The 26,534-nt window shown below is 38.4% G+C and overlaps 1 protein-coding gene across 16 annotated transcripts in view; it reads right to left on the bottom strand.

Annotated features, from left to right (window-relative positions):
• Positions 1-26,534, bottom strand: part of LOC139137831 (kinesin-like protein KIF1A) — a 668,091-nt gene that overhangs the window by 263,850 nt on the left and 377,707 nt on the right. For all 16 annotated transcript variants that reach the window (XM_070706099.1, XM_070706106.1, XM_070706100.1 and 13 more), the window contains 3 exons: positions 23,777-23,898; positions 2,284-2,339; positions 1,592-1,703 (listed from right to left, as the gene is read on the bottom strand). In XM_070706099.1, coding sequence (XP_070562200.1) covers positions 1,592-1,703; positions 2,284-2,339; positions 23,777-23,898 — 290 coding nt within the window. The remainder of the gene's footprint in view (positions 1-1,591; positions 1,704-2,283; positions 2,340-23,776; positions 23,899-26,534) is intronic.

Genomic DNA, 26,534 nt, shown 5'->3' with positions numbered 1-26,534 from the left:
AAACATTCACAAATCATGCACTTGAACCATGTCTAGAAAACCAGTAAGTAAATAGAAAGAAAAGCTGTTCACTGACACGCTTCAAACACAGTGTATGCGGTGGTCGGCGTTTGGAAGATGGGCGTGGTTCTATCTTTTTGGTCTAGGGAGTCAAACGTTTCTGTTTCGCGCGTCAGTGTTTTGTATTTGGTGGGTTCATGTTTGCGGTTGACAAGTCTTGCTGACAGACGGGAAAAGTTGCGGTCAGACGTGCTGGCGGCAGGGTCTTTGTTTTCACGTTTTGAATACATTAGTGATTTCAGCAGTAGTATAGTATTGTGAGAAAATAGCAAGAAATTGACACTTTCTTGCTCTTTTGCGCGAAAGCTGCTGTTTTCTCATACAAAGTGGGTGAGAATTTACTTTCTTGCTGTGAATCTGTGAGAAACACAATTCCCAAATCAATTAGCGAGAATTTGTTTTTGCTTGAATTTCTTTTCTTGCATATTGACAGTAACAAATACAAATTCTCACCATTCTAATGAGAGAATTTTATTACTCGCAGATTCATGGCAAGAAAATAAATTCTCGCCCATCGAGAGCAAGAAAAATTGAAATCTCACAACATCCTCACAAAAAAGTGAGAAAGTGTCCATTTCTTGCTATTTTCTCACAACAGAATTCTACTAGTTCACTATCACTATTACAAATAAATACATTGCTTTACTGGGCGAATGACAGCCTTTGGGGATAATTCTGTCCACCAGCAGAGCTATCAACCCAAGGGTAGAAAATTCAGTAGGTTTTCGATCAGATTTGAACTCACAATGTACGTCACCCAGTGACCTATCTCAGCAACTACAAGAAATTTGGCTGAAGCTTCTTTTGGATTTTTACCAGTATATGGCTAAATTTTTTCTAGAAATTTTTGGATGATCTTTGACCTATATTCCTGTATCGTGACATCTACAATAATTTCAGGTATGGTAATAATAGTCACATAATACTTACCATAGCTAATTACTTTTAGAACAAGTAAACTTCATATGCATACCTACTTTAAGGCTGACAAAAAGGGCCGGACAATTTGTTTTGCTTTATTATTATTATTATTATTAATCTTTATGGCTTTCATATGAAGCAGAAAGGATCAAACATTCTCTAATCAAATACAAGACTTAAATTGAATATTTTGCAATTCGGGCCCAGTACCACTGCTTGAAGCTTTAGTGTTATCTTTGGTCTTGTTGACAGCGGAGCAAATAAAGTTTCTATCATCTGTAACGGTTACTATACTCTTTCAAAAATTGTGGCCCTTTTCCATTTAGACAGTATCATTTTCCCATGAACTAAGTCAATGCCAGTTGGTGGTATTGAGCCATTAATTGGCTTAGTCTGTTATAGCAACCTTAGTCTGTAAAAATCATCTCGACAGTAACTTTGTTTTCAGGGGCCTTTAAATGTTAATTTTTTGTTAAATTACACTATACTCGCTTCACTAGTTTTCACCAACTTAACCTGATGGTGAAATATCAACATGGCAGGATGAGGGTATCTGATGATGCAATATCTGTGTTGAATTCTCACTTAATAGTTTTTTAAGTTGACTTACTCTCCACTCTGGGCAAGCTCACAAATCTCAAACCAGACCAGCAGATCAAATTTGCTATGGAGATGGCTTGTACTGGTAGGACAAGTCACCAATCCAACTCTTGGAGAGGGTACTGTAATGATAGATGCATAATTAAAAGAAAATATCATTTAGATCCAATCTGATTTACATGTAATTTGTAATGAAATCATCCTGGACAAAAGTAAATTTTGGTTATTAGCAATATGATAAATCAGGCAACTGACAGACTAAGAAAAGGTTGTTACAAAAATTACAAAAAGTATTCATGAGAACATTTGCACACAGTATATCGTCTGATGAGCAGTGTAGGGAAATGCGCTGTGCCAATGTCCAAATGCATTCTTTGCAGTATTTATGTAATGGTTATAACAATAAGTGACATAGTCCCTGCTTGGTTAATAAAATTTTAGTGGTGGACACCCAAGTAATGTCTGTGTATATCAACTGAAATATTTTACATTTTCATAAATTTAATTTTACAAAGGCCAATGATCATCAGTTTTGTGAGTAGAAGTTTGGAGGTTGCTGTAGGAGGCAGTGTAAGTTCCCAAATCTGCAACTCTATTTGTTCTTAATCATAATTAAAATTGCTGAAGTATCAGAATGTGTTTAACAGGGGATACTATTTTGGATAAAATAAAGGAAAATATTGGAAATAAAGTAAATCTCACCTGGTCTTGCTAAAGGCAATGTCATTGGGAAACGTCTCTTTTGTATTGGACGAAGTCTGAAATGTATGACAGAAATAAATAATAGTGAGATATTGTAATGTAAAAACAGGTGAGATTGAAGGCAGAGTGACACATTACACTGTATGATCCAAAGTGCAATATTATGTGAGATCTTGTTAATAAGAAATCATTTTCAAACAAGCAATATGATGGCTGATGCAGCTTAGTTGTTTTTAAGAGAAAAGATTAAATGTAAATCATCTGAGTTAATGCAGATTACATGTCATACTGACAATATGAAGTTATGAGAGTGACTAATTTTGCAACAATAAGTAGATAGAAGTAAAGTCAGACTTCCATGGTCTCTGTGTTATATTATGACAGAACCCCATGACCTGTCAGTGCAAGTGCGCCGTACTAGCGGTATTTGCATGAGTGCTACGGTGTATTCGGTGGCAGTCCTTTCACGAGCGAAGCGAGTGAAAGGACAGCCGAATACACCGCAGCACTCATGCAAATACCACTAGTACGGCGCCCTTGCACTGACAGGTCATGGGGTTCTGTTATTATTACATATGTTTCATCTTACATTTTCGTCAAATATGAGAGAGAATCGACGATTACGAACGTACTACATCTCTGTCAACTAACAACGCGACCTCGATCATGTCAGCCTTATCCTGCGGAGTTATATAACATTGACGATACTGTAATGAGGCATTGATTCAGTTCTCACTTTTCATTGGTCAATGTTGACACACCCTCTATTTTGATTGGTTAAACCATTGTTTACTTGTTTACTAACATGACCTCAGAGGAACGTCAGAGCTGGGGCTGTACTCAACACACATACGTCTCATGCAAAACGCAAAGGCAGCCAAAATAAACTTTGAAAACGGAACACTTTATTATTATTTGGTGATTTTGCAAACGTTATGCTTAAAATTGTTCGGAATTGTCAAAACAAATCACAGGAAGTTCAAGAATACAATACGGCAGACGTAACTTGTCGAAAATGATTAAATTTCAGTCTCCGCGGCCAAGGCAAGCAAGGACTGAGTCTCACGTTATATTTGCATCGTGGACGAAACACAAAAACAGAGTAAACTGCACCATGCATAAAAAGCGACTTTCTTAAAATTCTCAAATATCAAAATCGGGAAATGTCCAGTGATAAACGACTATCAAAAGTGTCACTGAATACATTGAAAGTTTACTCATCGTCTGAATCGTACATAACCATGGGGCGGCGTCTCTTCATGGCAGGAATTCCAATGGCGTGCACATCACTGACACTAGATTGGTTACGGTTGCCTTCTACGGTGAAGTTGAAATTGAAAGTGCCAACAGTTATTGTTGCATTCGCAAACATACCCGTCACAGCACTCGCTTGTTGTGATGTTATGGCAGGCTGAGGTTGAGAAACTTCGGCAGAGAGAGAGGTGTTACCAGTCAGCAATACTGCGAGGTTGTGATTCGAGTAGGGCTCATACTTCAGTTGACCGCCGGTGAGAATGTCGCTCATTTGTTTTTGTTGGTCATTCGAAGCTATGGCGTATCTGTTCAGACTGCTAACGTTTTTATGGCCGCTAAGTTGAGCCACGGTGTTTGGTGGTACACCTGCGTGAAGCAAACGTGTAATTGAAGTCTTCCTTGCGCCGTGGTTCGTAAGTTTTCCATCCAAACCTGCTGCTGTACACATGCGTTTCATTATGGTGTTGATTTTATTTCTGCCCATTGGCTTAGCTCGGAACCATATGCCCCTTTCGAGGATTGCCGTTGACGTTTGTATGCCGAGATAAAAGGGGGAAGTTGGACATTTCATCGATTGCGGCCGACGAAGCTCGTACTCCCGGTGAACTTGCACGGGGCATATTTTTTGATGGCCGAGTCTATTGACACCCGGGTGTCAATAGCCATATAGAACTTCTCCTGGCTATTTGACACCCGGGTGTCAATAGCCAACCGGCCCTCTATTTGGCTATTGACACCCCTCCCGTTTTTTCGCCAGTCGGCCTCCAAATTCAACCAAACTTAGCTTAGTTATTCTAAACAACATATATTCTCAATAGAAATCCAAAAACATTCCTTCGAAATTCCGCCTAAACACCGACAAGCACCGACAAGCACCGTCAAGTGACCGACAAGTTGGATGAAAACCCTTTTTTGATGATTGGGCTTTATAACGTCATTTTCTACTATTAAGTGAATATGAACACAATTGACCAAATGGTAACGAAAAAACAGGGCGAATGTATAAAGTGTGAAAGAGGCTGCCCACCTAACTATCCAAAATGTTTTTGTGTCAAGTTTGTGTTTAGTTCGTTTCAAAAATGTGTTCCTACATTCTTATCCGATTGTTTGTGTTAATAAAAATTGTTTGTTTCGCCTCGGATATTTGTAGGGAAGTTTGGATTAGTGTTTACGGTAATGTTTTGTTGTGTGGGGAAAGCTTATGGCGAGACGCAGCCGGACCTATGTGTTACAATGTTGATAGAGTGGCCCTTTGACGCTAGCGTTTCGAAACCCGAGTGTGGTTTCTCATCAGTCGCAGTGTAGATTCTTTCCTTTGTTTGGTTTGTGAAAAATTATTTTAATGGGTTTTAGTGATCTTGCTCATCGAATAGCGAGGCAAGAATATCAATGTTTGGGTCTCGTTGTGAGTCCATTTGGTGGTCTGGTTTGTTTGTTTTTTGTTTCTCCACTTCTGTGAATTTTGTTTTGACTAGTGTGTCTTTTAGGTTTTTGTTTCTCTTGTAGCAATGATTGGTGATTCTGGAAATAGATTCCTTAGAGTTGAGTCCTTCTCAAGTTCGGCCCAATGTTTCAAAAGAATTGCTTTAAGATCTTTTGTTTTTATGTAGGGGCTGTATGTTGTACTGAAGATGAGTTTGTTTGATGTTTCTTTACGTGTAATTGTACGGTTTGTTAGTGTATTACGAATACTGTGGTTTATTTTGTTTGTTATATTCGTAATTTCGTTGTTTGTGTATTCTCTGTCGAGTAGTTTGTTTCTGAAGAAAGCGACTTTTTTAGTAAGTCGTCATTGTTGTTACAAGTGCGAGCGTATCGAAGGATTTCACCTTTGATAAAGCCATTAAATGTTGCTGTCGGGTGACACGATTCTCTATGTAGAAATTGGAATGTGTCTGTTGGTTTAGTATGTGTTTTGATGTCGAGGATATTCTCTTGTGGTATCTTGCACCTTTGAAAACTACTACATCTAGGAATGTAATTTCTTGTGTTGAGTTTTCGTATGAAAACTTAAACGTTGGGTGCATTGTGTTGATTTTTTGAATGAAATTAGTGAGTTCGGTTTGTGTTCCCAGAAAGATTGTAAAGACATCATCTCTGAATCTTTTCCAGAAGTGAATGTTGTTGTTGTTGTTTACGATTATTTTCTTTTCAAGTTCATGAAAAGTAATGTCGGCAATTTCCGGCGACGCATTCGATCCCATGCTACAGCCGCGGGTTTGACGGAAGTATTGCTTGTTGAATTCAAAACTGTTGTGTTTTAGAATTAGTGAAAGCATTTCTATTAAGTCTTCCGTTGGTGGTTTTTTGATACCGTAGTTTGTTTGAAGCGAGGTTTGTGAGTTTAATGTTTCACTGACTAGCCGAATCGCTTCGTCGTGAATTGTGTTTGTGTACATCGATACTACGTCAAGTGTTACAAGAAATGCATGTTGGGGGACATTTGTTTTTTCTATTTCTTGTATGAAATTTGTTGTGTCCTTTAAATACGTTGGTTGTTGCTGGACCAATGGTTTTATGAAGTAATCCAAGAATTCTGAGATTCTGTTAGTGGGACTGGAGCAGCCACTAATTATTGGTCTTCCTGCAAACGTTGAGTTTTCGGGCGGCGGTTTGTGAATTTTAGGTAGTAAGTACCATTGCGGGGTGCGGATTTTTATGTTTTTTGGATCGAGATACTTATAAGTATCATGGTCGATGTGTTTTTTCTCGTACATTTTGTTTAATAGTTCGTGTACTTTGTTTACTGTTTGTTCTGTGTCGTCGCTGTCTATTTGTGTATAATACTGAGTGTTGCGTAATTGTCTTTCGCATTCGTGTACGTAATCTTTTGTGTTTACAATGACGATGCCTCGACCCTTGTCGAAGGATTTTATTGTAATTAGCCTATTGTTTGCAAGCTTGTTTATCGCGATTCTTTGAGCACGCGACATGTTCTGTTTCTTGTTTGAAAGGGTATCTCTAGAAGTGCGAGTTTTGTCGCTTCCAGATAGCTTTCGAGTTTTGTGTTTTCTGTTGTTCGAGGAGTCCAGTTTGATTTTCTTTGAATGGTTGTTGTTGCGATTGTTTGTGTCTCATGATATAGCGTAGTCTCATTATGCGACTATATTTGTTGAAATCATGAAGTAGTTTTATTCTGTTTGGTTTCGTTGGCGTCGGAATAAATTTTAGGCCTTTGCCTAGTGCTATTATTTCGGTGTTTGTTAGTTTGAGCGATGAGAGATTTTTGATGAATTTCATGTTGTTGTCGGCATTTCTTTGGATGATAGCCGATTTATTTCTGCGGCTCTTTTGTCTGTTCCGGTGTTTATTCATTTTGTTTTTAGTTTTTTTCGTGTTGTATTTCTTTCTTATGTTGTTACGGTTTTTGTTATTTCTTTTATGTGTTTGTGTGTTTTCTTGCATTTTATTGGTTTTTTGGTAGTTCTCTTTTTGGAGTAGTTGTTGGCCCTGAAAAGGGCCGTTTGGTATGGGTTTTTTTGTTTTAACGCTTAGAGCGTTTGTTGTTTCGATGTATCTTCTTTATGGTTCTCTTCGATGATTCAATGTGTTTTGTGAGTAGTTGTTTTGCTCTCTTTTTCTCCCCAGCGTCGCTGATTTCATTGATGCGTTCGTTGGCTGCCTTGATTATGTCTTCATTCTTGTGTTATTTTCTTCTTGGTGTAGTGGGAGGTAATTGTTGATGAGTTCGACAAATTTTAACCCACTGTGTCGTTCCAGTTCGCGCCACTTTGATTTGAACGCTTGATCTGGTCTGTGGCCTGGCACTTGAGCTTTCAGGTTGATTTGTAGACTACGTGGGACTACTTTTTCGTGCAGGCATCGATTGATTGAAGACTTCCATAAGCTTTCCCCACACAAACAAAACATTACCGTAAACACTAATCCAAACTTCCCTACAAATATCCGAGGCGAAACAAACAATTTTTATTAACACAAACAATCGGATAAGAATGTAGGAACACATTTTGAAACGAACTAAACACAAACTTGACACAAAAACATTTTGGATAGTTAGGTGGGCAGCCTCTTTCACACTTTATACATTCGATTTTACTACTTATCTCTGCCTAGCAGATTTAAGTCGAAAGTGGGCAAACCCGAGAATACCCTTCAGTATCCCTCATCTATCATCACGAACGCAATAACAAACCATCATTACAACAATACAAAAAAGTGGCGGGAAACATGCTATGGTCTTACAAACCCGAGTCACCTATCTTTCCCTTGAACAAAAACAAAAATCAGGATCATCGAATCCGACACAGGAACCAATCAAATCGTTTGAAATAACAACCAATCACAGACAGTCTATTTAAGACAACCGTCCAATCACAAACACTCCTATAACAATAGACTTCCTGTCTATCTACCATAAATTGGGCAATGATTTGCCTTCTCCAACATACATTCGATAGAATGGCACTGAAGCTCGTAGAGACACCTTTCCAGTCATCAGACGACGAAGACCCGACTCTCATACCAGCAACACAACCTAACTCAAGAAACGGAAAAAGTAAGTCTCCAGATCTCACTTTTTCGACCTCTCAACCCAGTTCAGATCGCATAAGCAACGAAGTGTTCGGCTACTTGAAGAAAACCAGAAACCAACTACAACAACTCTACACCAATCAACACAACATAGAACAACAACAGTCTTCAATCAATCGATGCCTGCACGAAAAAGTAGTCCCACGTAGTCTACAAATCAACCTGAAAGCTCAAGTGCCAGGCCACAGACCAGATCAAGCGTTCAAATCAAAGTGGCGCGAACTGGAACGACACAGTGGGTTAAAATTTGTCGAACTCATCAACATTACCTCCCACTACACCAAGAAGAAAATAACACAAGAATTGAAGACATAATCAAGGCAGCCAACGAACGCATCAGTGAAATCAGCGACGCTGGGGAGAAAAAGAGAGCAAAACAACTACTCACAAAACACATCGAATCATCGAAGAGAACCATAAAGAGATACATCGAAACAACAAACGCTCTAAGCGTTAAACAAAAAAAAACCCATACCAAACGGCCCTTTTCAGGGCCAACAACTACTCCAAAAAGAGAACTACCAAAAAACCAATAAAATGCAAGAAAACACACAAACACATAAAAGAAATAACAAAACCGTAACAACATAAGAAAGAAATACAACACGAAAAAAACTAAAAACAAATGAATAAACACCGGAACAGACAAAAGAGCCGCAGAAATAAATCGGCTATCATCCAAAGAAATGCCGACAACAACATGAAATTCATCAAAAATCTCTCATCACTCAAACTAACAAACACCGAAATAATAGCACTAGGCAAAGGCCTAAAATTTATTCCGACGCCAACGAAACCAAACAGAATAAAACTACTTCATGATTTCAACAAATATAGTCGCATAATGAGACTACGCTATATCATGAGGCACAAACAATCGCAACAACAACCATTCAAAGAAAAATCAAACTGGACTCCTCGAACAACAGAAAACACAAAACTCGAAAGCTATCTGGAAGCGACAAAACTCGCACTTCTAGAGATACCCTTTCAAACAAGGAAACAGAACATGTCGCGTGCTCAAAGAATCGCGATAAACAAGCTTGCAAACAATAGGCTAATTACAATAAAATCCTTCGACAAGGGTCGAGGCATCGTCATTGTAAACACAAAAGATTACGTACACGAATGCGAAAGACAATTACGCAACACTCAGTATTATACACAAATAGACAGCGACGACACAGAACAAACAGTAAACAAAGTACACGAACTATTAAACAAAATGTACGAGAAAAAACACATCGACCATGATACTTATAAGTATCTCGATCCAAAAAACATAAAAATCCGTACCCCGCAATGGTACTTACTACCTAAAATTCACAAACCGCCGCCCGAAAACTCAACGTTTGCAGGAAGACCAATAATTAGTGGCTGCTCCAGTCCCACTAACAGAATCTCAGAATTCTTGGATTACTTCATAAAACCATTGGTCCAGCAACAACCAACGTATTTAAAGGACACAACAAATTTCATACAAGAAATAGAAAAAACAAATGTCCCCCAACATGCATTTCTTGTGACACTTGACGTAGTATCGATGTACACAAACACAATTCACGACGAAGCGATTCGGCTAGTCAGTGAAACATTAAACTCACAAACCTCGCTTCAAACAAATTACGGTATCAAAAAACCACCAACGGAAGACTTAATAGAAATGCTTTCACTAATTCTAAAACACAACAGTTTTGAATTCAACAAGCAATACTTCCGTCAAACCCGCGGCTGTAGCATGGGATCGAATGCGTCGCCGGAAATTGCCGACATTACTTTTCATGAACTTGAAAAGAAAATAATCGTAAACAACAACAACAACATTCACTTCTGGAAAAGATTCAGAGATGATGTCTTTACAATCTTTCTGGGAACACAAACCGAACTCACTAATTTCATTCAAAAAATCAACACAATGCACCCAACGTTTAAGTTTTCATACGAAAACTCAACACAAGAAATTACATTCCTAGATGTAGTAGTTTTCAAAGGTGCAAGATACCACAAAGAGAATATCCTCGACATCAAAACACATACTAAACCAACAGACACATTCCAATTTCTACATAGAGAATCGTGTCACCCGACAGCAACATTTAATGGCTTTATCAAAGGTGAAATCCTTCGATACGCTCGCACTTGTAACAACAATGACGACTTTACTAAAAAAGTCGCTTTCTTCAGAAACAAACTACTCGACAGAGAATACACAAACAACGAAATTACGAATATAACAAACAAAATAAACCACAGTATTCGTAATACACTAACAAACCGTACAATTACACGTAAAGAAACATCAAACAAACTCATCTTCAGTACAACATACAGCCCCTACATAAAAACAAAAGATCTTAAAGCAATTCTTTTGAAACATTGGGCCGAACTTGAGAAGGACTCAACTCTAAGGAATCTATTTCCAGAATCACCAATCATTGCCTACAAGAGAAACAAAACCTAAAGACACAACAACTAGTCAAAACAAAATTCACAGAAGTGGAGAAAAAAAAAACAAACAAACCAGACCACCAAATGGACTCACAACGAGACCCAAACATTGATATTCTTGCCTCGCTATTCGATGAGCAAGATCACTAAAACCCATTAAAATAATTTTTCACAAACCAAACAAAGGAAAGAATCTACACTGCGACTGATGAAAACCACACTCGGGTTTCGAAACGCTAGCGTCAAAGGGCCACTCTATCAACATTGTAACACCATAGGTCCGGCTGCGTCTCGCCATAAGCTTTCCCCACACAAACAAAACATTACCGTAAACACTAATCCAAACTTCCCTACAAATATCCGAGGCGAAACAAACAATTTTTATTACACAAACAATCGGATAAGAATGTAGGAACACATTTTTGAAACGAACTAACACAAACTTGACACAAAAACATTTTGGATAGTTAGGTGGGCAGCCTCTTTCACACTTTATACATTCGATTTTACTACTTATCTCTGCCTAGCAGATTTAAGTCGAAAGTGGGCAAACCCGAGAATACCCTTCAGTATCCCTCATCTATCATCACGAACGCAATAACAAACCATCATTACAACAATACAAAAAAGTGGCGGGAAAACATGCTATGGTCTTACAAAACCCGAGTCACCTATCTTTCCCTTGAACAAAAACAAAAATCAGGATCATCGAATCCGACACAGGAACCAATCAAATCGTTTGAAAATAACAACCAATCACAGACAGTCTATTTAAGACAACCGTCCAATCACAAAACACTCCTATAACAATAGACTTCCTGTCTATCTACCATAAATTGGGCAATGATTTGCCTTCTCCAACATACATTCGATAGAATGGCACTGAAGCTCGTAGAGAAACCTTTCCAGTCATCAGACGACGAAGACCCGACTCTCATACCAGCAACACAACCTAACTCAAGAAACGGAAAAAGTAAGTCACCAGATCTCACTTTTTCAACCTCTCAACCCAGTTCAGATCGCATAAGCAACGAAGTGTTCGGCTACTTGAAGAAAACCAGAAACCAACTACAACAACTCTACACCAATCAACACAACATAGAACAACAACAGTCTTCAATCAATCGATGCCTGCACGAAAAAGTAGTCCCACGTAGTCTACAAATCAACCTGAAAGCTCAAGTGCCAGGCCACAGACCAGATCAAGCGTTCAAATCAAAGTGGCGCGAACTGGAACGACACAGTGGGTTAAAATTTGTCGAACTCATCAACAATTACCTCCCACTACACCAAAGAAAATAACACAAGAATTGAAGACATAATCAAGGCAGCCAACGAACGCATCAGTGAAATCAGCGACGCTGGGGAGAAAAAGAGAGCAAAACAACTACTCACGAAACACATCGAATCATCGAAGAGAACCATAAAGAAGATACATCGAAACAACAAACGCTCTAAGCGTTAAAACAAAAAAAAACCCATACCAAACGGCCCTTTTCAGGGCCAACAACTACTCCAAAAAGAGAACTACCAAAAAACCAATAAAATGCAAGAAAACACACAAACACATAAAAGAAATAACAAAAACCGTAACAACATAAGAAAGAAATACAACACGAAAAAAACTAAAAACAAAATGAATAAACACCGGAACAGACAAAAGAGCCGCAGAAATAAATCGGCTATCATCCAAAGAAATGCCGACAACAACATGAAATTCATCAAAAATCTCTCATCACTCAAACTAACAACACCGAAATAATAGCACTAGGCAAAGGCCTAAAATTTATTCCGACGCCAACGAAACCAAACAGAAAAACTACTTCATGATTTCAACAAATATAGTCGCATAATGAGACTACGCTATATCATGAGGCACAAACAATCGCAACAACAACCATTCAAAGAAAAATCAAACTGGACTCCTCGAACAACAGAAAACACAAAACTCGAAAGCTATCTGGAAGCGACAAAACTCGCACTTCTAGAGATACCCTTTCAAACAAGGAAACAGAACATGTCGCGTGCTCAAAGAATCGCGATAAACAAGCTTGCAAACAATAGGCTAATTACAATAAAATCCTTCGACAAGGGTCGAGGCATCGTCATTGTAAACACAAAAGATTACGTACACGAATGCGAAAGACAATTACGCAACACTCAGTATTATACACAAATAGACAGTGACGACACAGAACAAACAGTAAACAAAGTACACGAACTATTAAACAAAATGTACGAGAAAAAACACATCGACCATGATACTTATAAGTATCTCGATCCAAAAAACATAAAAATCCGTACCCCGCAGTGGTACTTACTACCTAAAATTCACAAACCGCCGCCCGAAAACTCAACGTTTGCAGGAAGACCAATAATTAGTGGCTGCTCCAGTCCCACTAACAGAATCTCAGAATTCTTGGATTACTTCATAAAACCATTGGTCCAGCAACAACCAACGTATTTAAAGGACACAACAAATTTCATACAAGAAATAGAAAAAACAAATGTCCCCCAACATGCATTTCTTGTAACACTTGACGTAGTATCGATGTACACAAACACAATTCACGACGAAGCGGTTCGGCTAGTCAGTGAAACATTAAACTCACAAACCTCGCTTCAAACAAACTACGGTATCAAAAAAACCACCAACGGAAGACTTAATAGAAATGCTTTCACTAATTCTAAAACACAACAGTTTTGAATTCAACAAGCAATACTTCCGTCAACCCGCGGCTGTAGCATGGGATCGAATGCGTCGCCGGAAATTGCCGACATTACTTTTCATGAACTTGAAAAGAAAATAATCGTAAACAACAACAACAACATTCACTTCTGGAAAAGATTCAGAGATGATGTCTTTACAATCTTTCTGGGAACACAAACCGAACTCACTAATTTCATTCAAAAAATCAACACAATGCACCCAACGTTTAAGTTTTCATACGAAAACTCAACACAAGAAATTACATTCCTAGATGTAGTAGTTTTCAAAGGTGCAAGATACCACAAAGAGAATATCCTCGACATCAAAACACATACTAAACCAACAGACACATTCCAATTTCTACATAGAGAATCGTGTCACCCGACAGCAACATTTAATGGCTTTATCAAAGGTGAAATCCTTCGATACGCTCGCACTTGTAACAACAATGACGACTTTACTAAAAAAGTCGCTCTCTTCAGAAACAAACTACTCGACAGAGAATACACAAACAACGAAATTACGAATATAACAAACAAAATAAACACAGTATTCGTAATACACTAACAAACCGTACAATTACACGTAAAGAAACATCAAACAAACTCATCTTCAGTACAACATACAGCCCCTACATAAAAACAAAAGATCTTAAAGCAATTCTTTTGAAACATTGGGCCGAACTTGAGAAGGACTCAACTCTAAGGAATCTATTTCCAGAATCACCAATCATTGCCTACAAGAGAAACAAAAACCTAAAAGACACACTAGTCAAAACAAAATTCACAGAAGTGGAGAAACAAAAAACAAACAAACCAGACCACCAAATGGACTCACAACGAGACCCAAACATTGATATTCTTGCCTCGCTATTCGATGAGCAAGATCACTAAAACCCATTAAAATAATTTTTCACAAACCAAACAAAGGAAAGAATCTACACTGCGACTGATGAGAAACCACACTCGGGTTTCGAAACGCTAGCGTCAAAGGGCCACTCTATCAACATTGTAACACCATAGGTCCGGCTGCGTCTCGCCATAAGCTTTCCCCACACAAACAAAACATTACCGTAAACACTAATCCAAACTTCCCTACAAATATCCGAGGCGAAACAAACAATTTTTATTAACACAAACAATCGGATAAGAATGTAGGAACACATTTTGAAACGAACTAAACACAAACTTGACACAAAAACATTTTGGATAGTTAGGTGGGCAGCCTCTTTCACACTTTATACATTCGATTTTACTACTTATCTCTGCCTAGCAGATTTAAGTCGAAAGTGGGCAAACCCGAGAATACCCTTCAGTATCCCTCATCTATCATCACGAACGCAATAACAAACCATCATTACAACAATACAAAAAAGTGGCGGGAAAACATGCTATGGTCTTACAAAACCCGAGTCACCTATCTTTCCCTTTCCTGAACAAAAAACAAAAATCAGGATCATCGAATCCGACACAGGAACCAATCAAATCGTTTGAAATAACAACCAATCACAGACAGTCTATTTAACAACCGTCCAATCACAAAACACTCCTATAACAATAGACTTCCTGTCTATCTACCATAAATTGGGCAATGATTTGCCTTCTCCAACATACATTCGATAGAATGGCACTGAAGCTCGTAGAGACACCTTTCCAGTCATCAGACGACGAAGACCCGACTCTCATACAGCAACACAACCTAACTCAAGAAACGGAAAAAGTAAGTCTCCAGATCTCACTTTTTCGACCTCTCAACCCAGTTCAGATCGCATAAGCAACGAAGTGTTCGGCTACTTGAAGAAAACCAGAAAACCAACGACCTCAACACAGAAACAACCACAAAAACAAAAACAAACAAAATCTACACCAATCAACACAATAGACCTGCTTCAATACACGATTTACTTGTTGGCCGATATTTCGTTCTCCTTTTTCAATGCCGATCGGTCAATCGTCGTTTATTAATCGCGTTTATATTCACCAAAATAGTAGAAAATGACATTTTAAAACCAAAACATCGAAAAAGAATGGTTTTAATGTTTAATTCAACTTGTCAATCACATGTCGGTCCTTGTCGGTCTATTGTCGGTCCTTGTCGGTGTTACGTAGTATGTCCGCATGTGTTCAAAGGTTCCGCAACTCGGGTCAAATGTTGTTCGACAAGCTTCGCCCGAGGAAAAAAATTATTGACCCCGAGCTGTCGATATGATTCTACAACATTACACAGTTACTTTACCTTATTAAAGCTGTAGGCCTACCCACTACAGCAAAAAGTGGGCATCAACTTGTCTGAAACAAGAAATGAACAACGTAACTTAGCTCGGTTCTGAAGGTATTCGAGTAGGGTCGCGGGTCGAGGGGTGTCAATAGCCATATAGGGCAGCTTCTGGCTATTGACACCCGGGTGTCAATAGACACTCCGTTTTTTTATTGTCCGGTACCGCATATGCCTTTGGTGAAAATTTCCGTGTGTTTCCCGGTTCACCTTTGCGCGTCTTCGTGACTCTTTCATTATACTCCAAATATTCGCCGCGTTGATCTTGCTTAACGACGATGTCACCCCATGTCATTTGGTGGTGTTTGTTACTTCCACGAAGACCGAACAGCTTCGCCATATTAAACCAAACTGTGTTGATGATTGCATCTGGCGATGAAGTGCCAAGTTGGCCGCTTTCAATAAGTTTGGTCTCGTCGCTCTCCGTCAAAGCAGATGCCTTGCATGGCATGTTTCCTTTTCCTTCCGCTTTTAATTTCTTGCGCTTGGCAGTGAGTGATTCTCTGCTTCTTTGAAACTCGTCGTCTCGAATTATGCTCTTATTGTATCTCATTTCTCGGAGATGTCTATCTATACTTTTCTGGTAACTTGACAGCGAGTCTGGCTCGTACTCTTTTCCATTCTTCATTTTCACTGACCAGAAGAATGATGCCAGTAAGTTATCAAGGTCCGCGGGTGGTATTTCATGCAGAGGCCGTCGTTCAGCTGTCATATTTATTTTCCACTCGTTGAAGACAGCTACCTCACGCCTGGTCTTGTTGGCGGTATTTGTGTTTTTTTGAAGAGCAATTTGATGGTTCATCTTCAGTTAAAACACTTGCGAATCTTTGCTTGACAGCTACACCTGACGTTGTACTTGTACTTGGACCAGGTAGTGGCTCCGTTGAGCTGACGTCTTGCGTTGTCAGTGTCGATTTTGCTTCGCTGACGACGGACTGCTCTTCTGGATAATAAAAGTCATCCTCACACTGAGATAAATAAATGCAGTTTTCTTTGTCGTAAATTTTATCGGTCAGCTATCCATTATGGGGTAACTAATAACTTGCAACAGCCTCCGAACTGATATGAAATTATGCAGACGACAATTTTTGTGTTTACAAACAAAAGTAGTTCCGAGACAAAATTGGTAAATACTCATTAACATAAAGGAACGGCATAATGTTTTTGGTATTGCACTGCAGTGCAAATACCGGTAGTACACGCGCGCTTCGATGCGAGTAAACTGTGGTACATATGTAATAATATATATTATGGTGGTAAAAAACAGAAAACCAATGTAGGCCGCTATCCTAATTAAAAAAGGTCATTAAATGAGAAGTTAGTAATTAATCGACAGGATGCTGCCAAACATATTTGCATACTATCAGTATCATAACACTGACAGATTATCTCCCGTACCATATTTCATAAAGTTTGATGCAGTGCTTCTGGACATTCACTTTAAAAACAAAAATTCATTAATGTAAATGCATAGGAGCAATTAATTTAAACGATACCCCTAAGTGTCATTGAATTGTATTACAACACTGTGAAATCAACATCTGTACCAAGTTTCGTGAAATGTGATGCAGTATTTCTTGACATATCAGCCTAATAACGAAAATTAAATGATTGACATGATACTAATACTCATTGTGAAACAAATTGATGTGCATATGTATGACATGGGTCAATGTTCGTGTACCAACTTTGGATGATATTGGTGGAAATATGTCTGAGTTATGGCTCTGTACATGAACAAGGACAGCGTGCTCATATTGGGTTTGAATTGGTCCATCCAAGAAATATTTAAACTAGAAAAACAAGAATGACAAAAGTAAATAAGGTCTGCAATTTTAGGTACTGGAGGTCAACTTTTAGGAACTGGCTTAGCAGAGGAATGTTTCAACAGTCCTTCATGGTTCCAGCAGGTCTGCAAATATGTATCAGTTCATAAACAATGACTGGAAATGACTCAAGGTAAGTGGAGTAGGCTGTTTCGGTCACTGCCACCACTCCTACACATAACAAGTCATTGGCAATGACAGTCCCCACTTGTCCTTTAATTACAAGTCCTCTGAGAGGAAAGAGTCCTCTTCATTAATTAGGTCTGTGATTAAAAATACTGAGACACAGATAGGGCTTAATGGCCAAAAATGAGCTCCATGATGGTGAAAACAATAAAACCAATGTAAGCCACCATACTAATTACAAAAGGTCATTAAAGTGAATCAATTAGTACTTAATGGACAGGATGCTGCCAAACATTTTTGCATCCTATCCTAACACTGACAGATTATCACTGGTACCATATTTCATAAAGTTTGATGCAGTACTTTGGACATTCACCCTAAAACAAAAATCCATTATGTCAATGCAAAAACTAGCAATTAATTTATATATATAAATGATACCACTGAGAGTCATTGATTTGTATTTACAAAACTATGAAATCAAAATCTGTACCAAGTTTCATCAAATTTAACGCAGTATTTGTGGATATATCACTCTAATTAGGAAAGTTCATTACATATGCAATTACAAATTAATTACCTTCACACTGATAAATGTCTTTTTCATTGTTAAAGCAATGTGAGCTTAACATCTGTACCAAGTTTCATGAAATTTGATGCAGTATTTCTTGACATATCAGACTAATTATGAAAATTCAATAATTGACATGATACTGCTACATGCCATTAAACAAATTGATGTGCACATGTATGACATTAGGTCAATGTCCTTGTACCAACTTCGAATAAAATTAGTTGAGATGTGCCTGAGTAATGGCTCCGTACATAAAAACAAGTCATTGACAATGACACAGTCCCAACTTGTATAATTACAAGTCCTCTGAGAGGAAAGAGTCCTCTTCATTAATTAGGTCTGTAATTAAAAATACTGAGATACAGATAGGGCTTAATGGCCAAAAATGAGTTCTATGGTGGTGAAAACATAAAACCAATGTAAGACGCCATAATATTACAAAAGGTCATTAAAATGAATCAATTAGTACTTAATGGACAGGATGCTGCCAAACATTTTTGCATCCTATCCTAACGCTGATAGATTATCACCAGTACCATATTTCATAAAGTTTAATGCAGTACTTTGGATATTCACCCTAAAAACAAAAATCAATTATATAAATGCAAACTAGCAATTAATATATATATATATATATATATATATATATATATATATATATATATATATATATATATATATATATTATATAAATGATACCACTAAGTGTCATTGATTTGTATTTAAAACACTATGAGATCAAAATCTGTACCAAGTTTCATCAAATTTAACGCAGTATTTGTGGATTATCACTCTAATTAGGAAAGTTCATTACATATGCAATTACACATTAATTAACTTGACACTGATAAACGTCTTTTTTACTGTTAAAGCAATGTGAGCTTAACATCTGTACTTGGTAACATTTTTTTAATGCCAGCGGTTGATATTTGATGTGGTGACTGCACGCAGATCGCAAGATATTGATAAAAATATGCCATTTCCCGAGCGTATTTTTGAGTTGTATCACTAATAATAAAGTTCATTAATTATACAAATGAACTACTAATTATCTTCACACTAATAAATGCTTCACATCACAGTCAGATATCTGTCGGATCAGATTTTACAGCAGATTTCATCAAATTTCATGCTGTTATTTCTGAGTAATATGACTTATTACAAAATGTCATTAAATATGCAAATGTGCTATTATTTAACTTGACACTGCGCAGTGGTTCACGCAACAATTAGATATAGACAAAGTTCATTTAATATTCAAATGACCCCTTAAAGTTGCAAAATGGATCAGAATAGACATCATATTTTGAAGATTTAACTTTACAGAAATATCCGTTACTATCTCATTTTCAGATTCACCCATTAACAGGAATAGGGGATGACTTTAATTTGAGTAAATTGATTTAATTACCGAATAAATTGCTGTTTTGGTACGTACATTGTACTGTTTGCGAGAGTAAAGCACAGAATTTGAAACCTCATTTCCACTATTTGAATATGTACGCATGCATATTTGGTGCATGGTAATGGTTTGCAAAAAACGCAACATCGTGTCGACAAGCCTAGCCTTCCCATGGGCATGGCATGGGCAAGCAATCGGGAATGTCTCTGCCCGCGTCCCAGGTCTCTGCCGACTGATTCAGCCTGGTAAAAATCGAAGAAATCAGCCAAAAGTGTTGCCTAATAAACATTGTTTGGTCAGATCAAAAGATGGAAGCAGAAAAACAGTGACAAGTGACTATTGCACCACTTTGAGGAGGCAGACTTTAGACTGTGTCTACAGTTTCTCATGAAAACACCAACGTCGCCACTGTGTATTGTGCTTTCCCCCACCAAGCCACCACTGGCCGAATGCTTGAGGGTGAGTGCGAAAGCACTGGGTAAATTTTTTAGATGCACTGACAACAGTTGAATCAGCTACGGCAGTCTGCGAAGATATAGGGCCAAGCAAGGTTTTTAATCAAATGGTACTGGCAAGAAGTTGAATCATAGACCCTTAAGAAAACGAATGTCTGTTGAATCTGCTATTGCAGTGTCACTAATGTCAGCATGGCTTGTTTGCTACCCCAGCCATTTCACCTTGTCTCAGTGTAGTCTCATTGATATCCTGAGCAGGCACTTTGGGCATTAAATGCAATTTTGATGACTACTCAATCAAAAGTTTAAGTTCATTTCTGATCGGAGTTAGGAGACGAACTCAAATAAATATAGCATGCAGATACCTTGTCTTTTAATATGAAAAATGTAACAACTTGCAACAGGGAGAGGATTTCAGAAACGCTGTCAGGCACGCAGTGAACACAATCAGAATGGTGTACGTGGTCTGGACGCTCGATCGACCGTATAAAGTAGGTGCATACAACGCTTATGTATCGGTGAGAGAAATCAATCACACAATCAATTGCAAAGCTGTACTTTATCATATCAATATGAATATATTTCTGAAACGCTGTGACGCTACCAAAGTTAGGCAAACGCAAAATTTACAATGAATTATTCGTTATACATGTCAAGTTCTGTTATTGTGTCAACATCGCCCTTCCTATGGAGACGTCTATGGTGGTACTTGTCAAGTGCATAGCAGAAAACGTCAATGTTTTTGTTTTGAAAGTTTGTTTACAAAACAGCTTTTCTAGGCAGCCGCAACATATCAAAATGAACATGTTTTTGTTTTGAAAGTTTGATTACAAGACAGCTTTTCTAGGCAGCCGCAACATATCAAAATGAACATGTTTATGTGCTGGGATTGGTGAGAGGCTTTGCTAAGAAGAGTACTTCGATCAACGTTGTATGGTTTCTTTGCTTTAGTTTTGCAAAAAAATTGACAATTTTGGTCCATATCGCAACTTTAATTAACCTCACATTAATTAACTTCACACTACTAAATGCTTCTTAACACAGTCAGATATGTTGGATCAGTATCTGCCGCAGATTTCATCAAATTTGGTGCATGTAGTTATTTCGGAATTATACGACTAATTACAAACTTCATTGAATATGCAAATGAGCTATTAATTAACTTGACACTGCTCAATGCTTCTCAGTACAATTAGATATCTATCAGATCAATATTTATAGCAAGTATCATCATGAAGAGCATGTTCAAAATTTCACCATAACATTAATTCTTGAAATTTTATTAAAACACATTTGGGAATCTGTTTACTGAAATCAACAGCAATCAGATAGGAAGTTTATGAGTAAACGATATTTTTATTTATACCACTCCAGGTCATGTGACCTATTGTTCTTGACATCCATTTATCCCTGAAATCACGACGGCCACCTATTGTTCTCATGCAAATTAGTAATCAGTCACACTTTTATTCATATGTAAATAAGTAATCACCACACTTTAATGAAAGAAAATCATTATCATATCAATAAAAGTGTAGTGATTACTTATTTAAATATGAAAAAAAGTATGAACGATTACTAATTTGCATGAGAACAATAGGTCCAGTCGAGATGCCTAAAGCATTCACACACATTCAATAACACAATAAAGACAATTCTTCAACTGATATGTTATAACATCACATTTTATAATTCAATTTTAACTTTTTTTGAACCATGCTCAATATAAGCAACATGATTTGTTGATGAAGATCTGTCTATTTTTTGATTCGATGTCTTTTTGGGTTGGACAATCCTGTCTGTTTTGTTATGTTGTTTTCGTAGCAACTTAAGAAACTGGTTTACTTACAGCTTCCTCTGATTTAACACTAGATGAAAATGGTAGATGTATTCGACACATGCTTTTGTAGTGAGATCGACAAACATTTGAAGCGCGTAAACCGTCATCTGATCTGGGACCTGTTTGTTATTTGATAAGCTGCTCATCAAATTCCTGATGGTACAAAGATGATGCCACATTCACCTGAAATTATCAAACACAAAACATATGTCACAAATAGCATGGAAATAAGTACAGCCTATTTATTAAATACGTTTGTGGAATACAGGAAAGAAATTCTGTGATATTGCCACACACACAACAAAATATTTTGATCAATGAATTTAATTTTATAACTTTACAGAATTCGTTTTATGATTGTATAAATATCTTAGTAAAAGAATAAATTACCTTGCCAGAATGCCCAGTGTGATGGCCTTCTATCCAAGCCATCTCGCACATTTGCTTCACGTAAAGACGCATACTTTCTGGTAGGAGAACTTGATTACCCCTTGGCAAGGGTTGTCGATAGTACAGTCCTGTCGGCGGTATCATCGCCAAGTTCTTTTTATAAGTTAAACTACACATTGTGGATTGGATGAACTCTGTTACAATAGAAGCGGCTGCTCTTATAGGGCAGTTTGCCCGTGTAAAATCCACTTTGGTTGTTTTTACATGGCCGTCCATGAACCTCTAGGAAGTCTCCAGGGTCATCAGATCAGACAAGTTGACAAGATCCATCTTGACCAGTCAAAAACACCAAAATGGCATTGAAAGCCTGATGCATCCACGAGACAATCACATGCATCTACAGATTGAATGCCTTCTCCCTAGCCAATAGCCAATACGACAGAGTAAGACAAGCCATTTTATTTAACCAATAAGACTAAAACAGTTTCCTTCTACATAGGTGCATTATACCACTCTGTAGCCCTTATTCAAATGCAGATTTACAGTTCACCAGAGCCCTTGTCCTACTTGTCTGGGATAGGTCATTCTCCCAAACTCGCATGCCAGGTGCATAATGACCTCTGTGAACCTTTCGACGTACAATGGGTCGCTCCGGCCATTCCATTGTGGGTGTTCAAATGAAAAGTTGACAATTTATTGGTAGTAATTTTCAAATTTTAGAGAAGATTGGCCTGTTTTTCGTGGTATAAGTCGTTAATCGCACCTCGTAGGTGAGCTGTTACAGTTGTAATCACCACACTTATGGTCAGGAACTTGTAAACATCACGAGGCTGAAGGCTGAGTAGGCACACCTACTCGTGCGATTAACTATACAAACATAGGGCCAATGTTCCTTAAGCAACTATAGACATGGATGATATAGAGGATGTACATAGCGTACCAGATATCTACTGAGTGCACACATCCTTTTATTGGCAATACTGTGTATTCTTAAGGCAGAAGAAGCGTTCAGTATGGCTCATACTTACAGACCCCTAATATACGTACACGGACATTCGTCAATAGCAAGCATAGAAAACTGCCATCTATGCATAGTGTCTTTACCATCTGTCTCTCACAATAGGGCATATCAGAGCTATTACAAAATGGTTTTTACTATTACCTTTACTACTGAAACAAACATGAACATTGCAAGGTGTATTATTATTGCATAGACATTACGGGAAGGCTCCATTAACTTAGGAATACCCTACTTTCCAAGAGGATCAATTTCACAGACCTGCCTTTAATACAATGGCAATAGCACCAGCTGGATTAGATAAACATAACAATGGAACATTCACACCTTGGGAATTAAAAGTTTTCTGTTTGTCACCCACGTTGCTCAGGCAAGGACTCAGGTTTCAGGTACCATGCAAGTCAATGCAGTCGTCCCCTAATGGATACTTTGATAATAACACCAATATTCCTAAACCAGCTTTTTTTGCACTAGGCCAAATTTAATATGAAATGCCTCACAAAATCATAGACAGTCTACACAAAATCATGGCAATAGGCAGCAGTCAATGTAAAATGATTAAATTAAGTTTTGGACACAGCATTGAAATGAAATCCTGATGTTCAAAGTACTAGTCTTTCCTTACCTGCTTGAGGCGAGTTGACTTTGGAAGTGCAATGGATGAGCCTGGTAGTGGCCAAAGACTTCAAACACAATAGGTTGGTTTTGAATATAGTCAATAAAGGCCTTGGTAACAGTGACTGTAATCTGTATAATAAAATAATAATGGTTTTGATCAGGATCCTCTAACAAAGTCTTGATATTGAAATTTTGTGCTGATTATGACCACGTTTTGTAGAAGATATTTGATACAATCCCATGGTATTTGTGGAACAGTACAACTTCGAGCCGAAGGTGAGAAGTTGTGCGGCTCCATGAAAAATATGAGTATACGATGACGTCAAACAGAGAAAAATTTCATGGGACAGAACAGTCTTCTTATTTTTATTTTGACATAGAATTATTGTAACAAATTGCATGAATTTTGTCGCAATTCGTGTTTTATTTACGTGGATTACTTTGTTCATTTAATGAATAAAGCAGCTCGTCACCCAGAGATACTTTCATTCATAAATCCCATAAAGTTGAAATTCTGATACCTCAAATAGTATCTCCACTAATCACACATATGGATTCGGTCATGTGAACGTGTCAATTATTGTTTTACACTGTACCAATGCCATTGCAAGTCGGCCATCGGCGGACATAGCTTTCACTGCGCTAGCAAAGGATAAAGCCATAGTATTCAGAGTTATTTAGAATATTTACAAAATAGATTTATGAAGTAAATGCAATGACACAATCAAAACAGTAATTCTCATTCTTAGAGATGCTGTGGCTTTAGAAAATATCACACAAGTTTACGACCTTGGCGAGCGCGAAAGATTCCGTTCGATGACACACATAGTACCTCATTGCATGTTTTTGGCCACAACGCTGCTGCCGCCGGTCTCCTATGTCTTTTTCCCAAAGATTATATGGTACTCATTTATTCAGTTGAACTTGAGTTGAAGTGAAGATTTCGGGTTTATTGCCAACTGGTAACAAAATTAGGATGTATTTACGGGAGAGATATCTGTCATTGTAAATATCAAAGTCCTAATTTTGTTACTTGACGGAAACTCTAATCTGTTGTGAGTGTTGACTGATCAACTTTGAAATACATCGCATTCCACAGCGCTGCACTGCAGATTTATGAATAAGCTTACAGCTTGACAGATAATGTCTTCGGTACAGCCTTGCCCTGAAGGTTTGATTCCGAGCGAGAATTTACGGAACTTTTTGTGTGATGAAGGAAATTTATCGTTGTTAAGTGAATAATTTTATGCTTGTGCCTCCTATGTCTTTTTCCCGAAGATTATATGGTACTCATTTATTCAGTTGAATTTAAGTTGAGGTGTAGATTTCAGGTTTATTGCCAACCGGGATCATCACTCATCAGTACTAGGTACGATGTCTACATTGAGCCTTATGACTCAACTGGAGCCACGATGTTACTGAGCCATTACAATAAATAAAATAATCGACGGTATCCCCATTTGATTCTTGATAAAAAGCTATAGTTTTAGCGACTCAAAATTTCTTTGGACATGCCTTTTACGTTTCCATGTTTGGATTTATTGGGTCACCTTTTTGTAAAAATGTCATGAGAGCACAGCATCGATCACGACAAATTGGTGTGTGTGTCGCGACGTGCATGTATGAACGGTACAATGCAAAAAAAAATGCTGTTAACGCAAAGGAACGACACGGAGACAAGTGTTTGGCCGAAATCCAGGGTTATGCATGTACTGCCATGGCGGGGGCGACGAGGCGTCATGGCGGCTTGAATGGTTGTACCGGGCTCTGGGTACCGTGCATCGGGCAACGTGTTACCGGTCGCCCGCGGCAGAACCATGACAGTACTCCCCTGGAACTTTTTTGTGTAAAGCAAGCGATATAGAGACATACAGTATCTTTTATTGTGAGCTGCTACCCTGCAGCGTGGCTTTTTTTTTTTTTTTTGCGGAGGTTGGGTGGGAATTTTGTGGTGTGAACTTGAGCGTGGCAGAAGTTGAAATGGACGATCTATAGTTTTGACCACACTGATATGCGCATGGATAATGACGTGGAAAGGGTGACGCAAGTTGTTTAGATAACGGTAAATGAGACAGTTGGTAGATAAGGTTACGTCTCAAATGCATCAGCCAGTGGTAGGAGTAGATGGCGCATGGTGACCCATACATGTCAAGGTCTAAACTCTTTACCCTGTGTCCTTCCAGATGTTAACAATGATTATAGCAAAGCCATAATCACCCATTAACGCAAAGGAACGACACGGAGACAAGTGTTTGGCCGAAATCCAGGGTTATGCATGTACTGCCATGGCGGGGGCAACGAGGCGTCATGGCGGCCTGGATGGTGGTACCGGGCTCTGGGTACCGTGCATCGGGCAACGTGTTACCGGTCGCCCGCGGCAGACCCATGACAGTACCCCCCAAATTAGGGCCAAACTGCAGGCATGAATGACTGCGGTGCAGCAGTAATACAGCCCCCCCCCCCCATGGTGACCATGCACCACTGGGAGATGTCTCATAGTATATGTTCATTGTTCCTAACGTTTCATGTCTCTATAGTTCACGTAGCACTATTCCATCATTGGCATTGTCCAACGAGAACCGAGTCCTTTGACCGAGTCAAATTTTTAGCCAGTCGCACATAACTTCGGTACTACATAGAGGGTCTCCCGTGGTGTCTTGGTGTAGATCTGGTACGCGTCACTCCTCCATCTGCTCAGTGTCTTTATGAGCCAGTCAGGTAAGCCGGCTTCGGCAGTGGTTGTGGCGGTGCCACTGCAGAAGCTA

The sequence above is a fragment of the Ptychodera flava genome, chromosome 7, assembly GCF_041260155.1.
Source record: "Ptychodera flava strain L36383 chromosome 7, AS_Pfla_20210202, whole genome shotgun sequence".
Lineage (NCBI taxonomy): Eukaryota > Metazoa > Hemichordata > Enteropneusta > Ptychoderidae > Ptychodera > Ptychodera flava.
The sequence above is the reverse complement of the archived record's forward strand: the minus strand, read 5'-3'. Positions and strand labels throughout refer to the sequence as shown.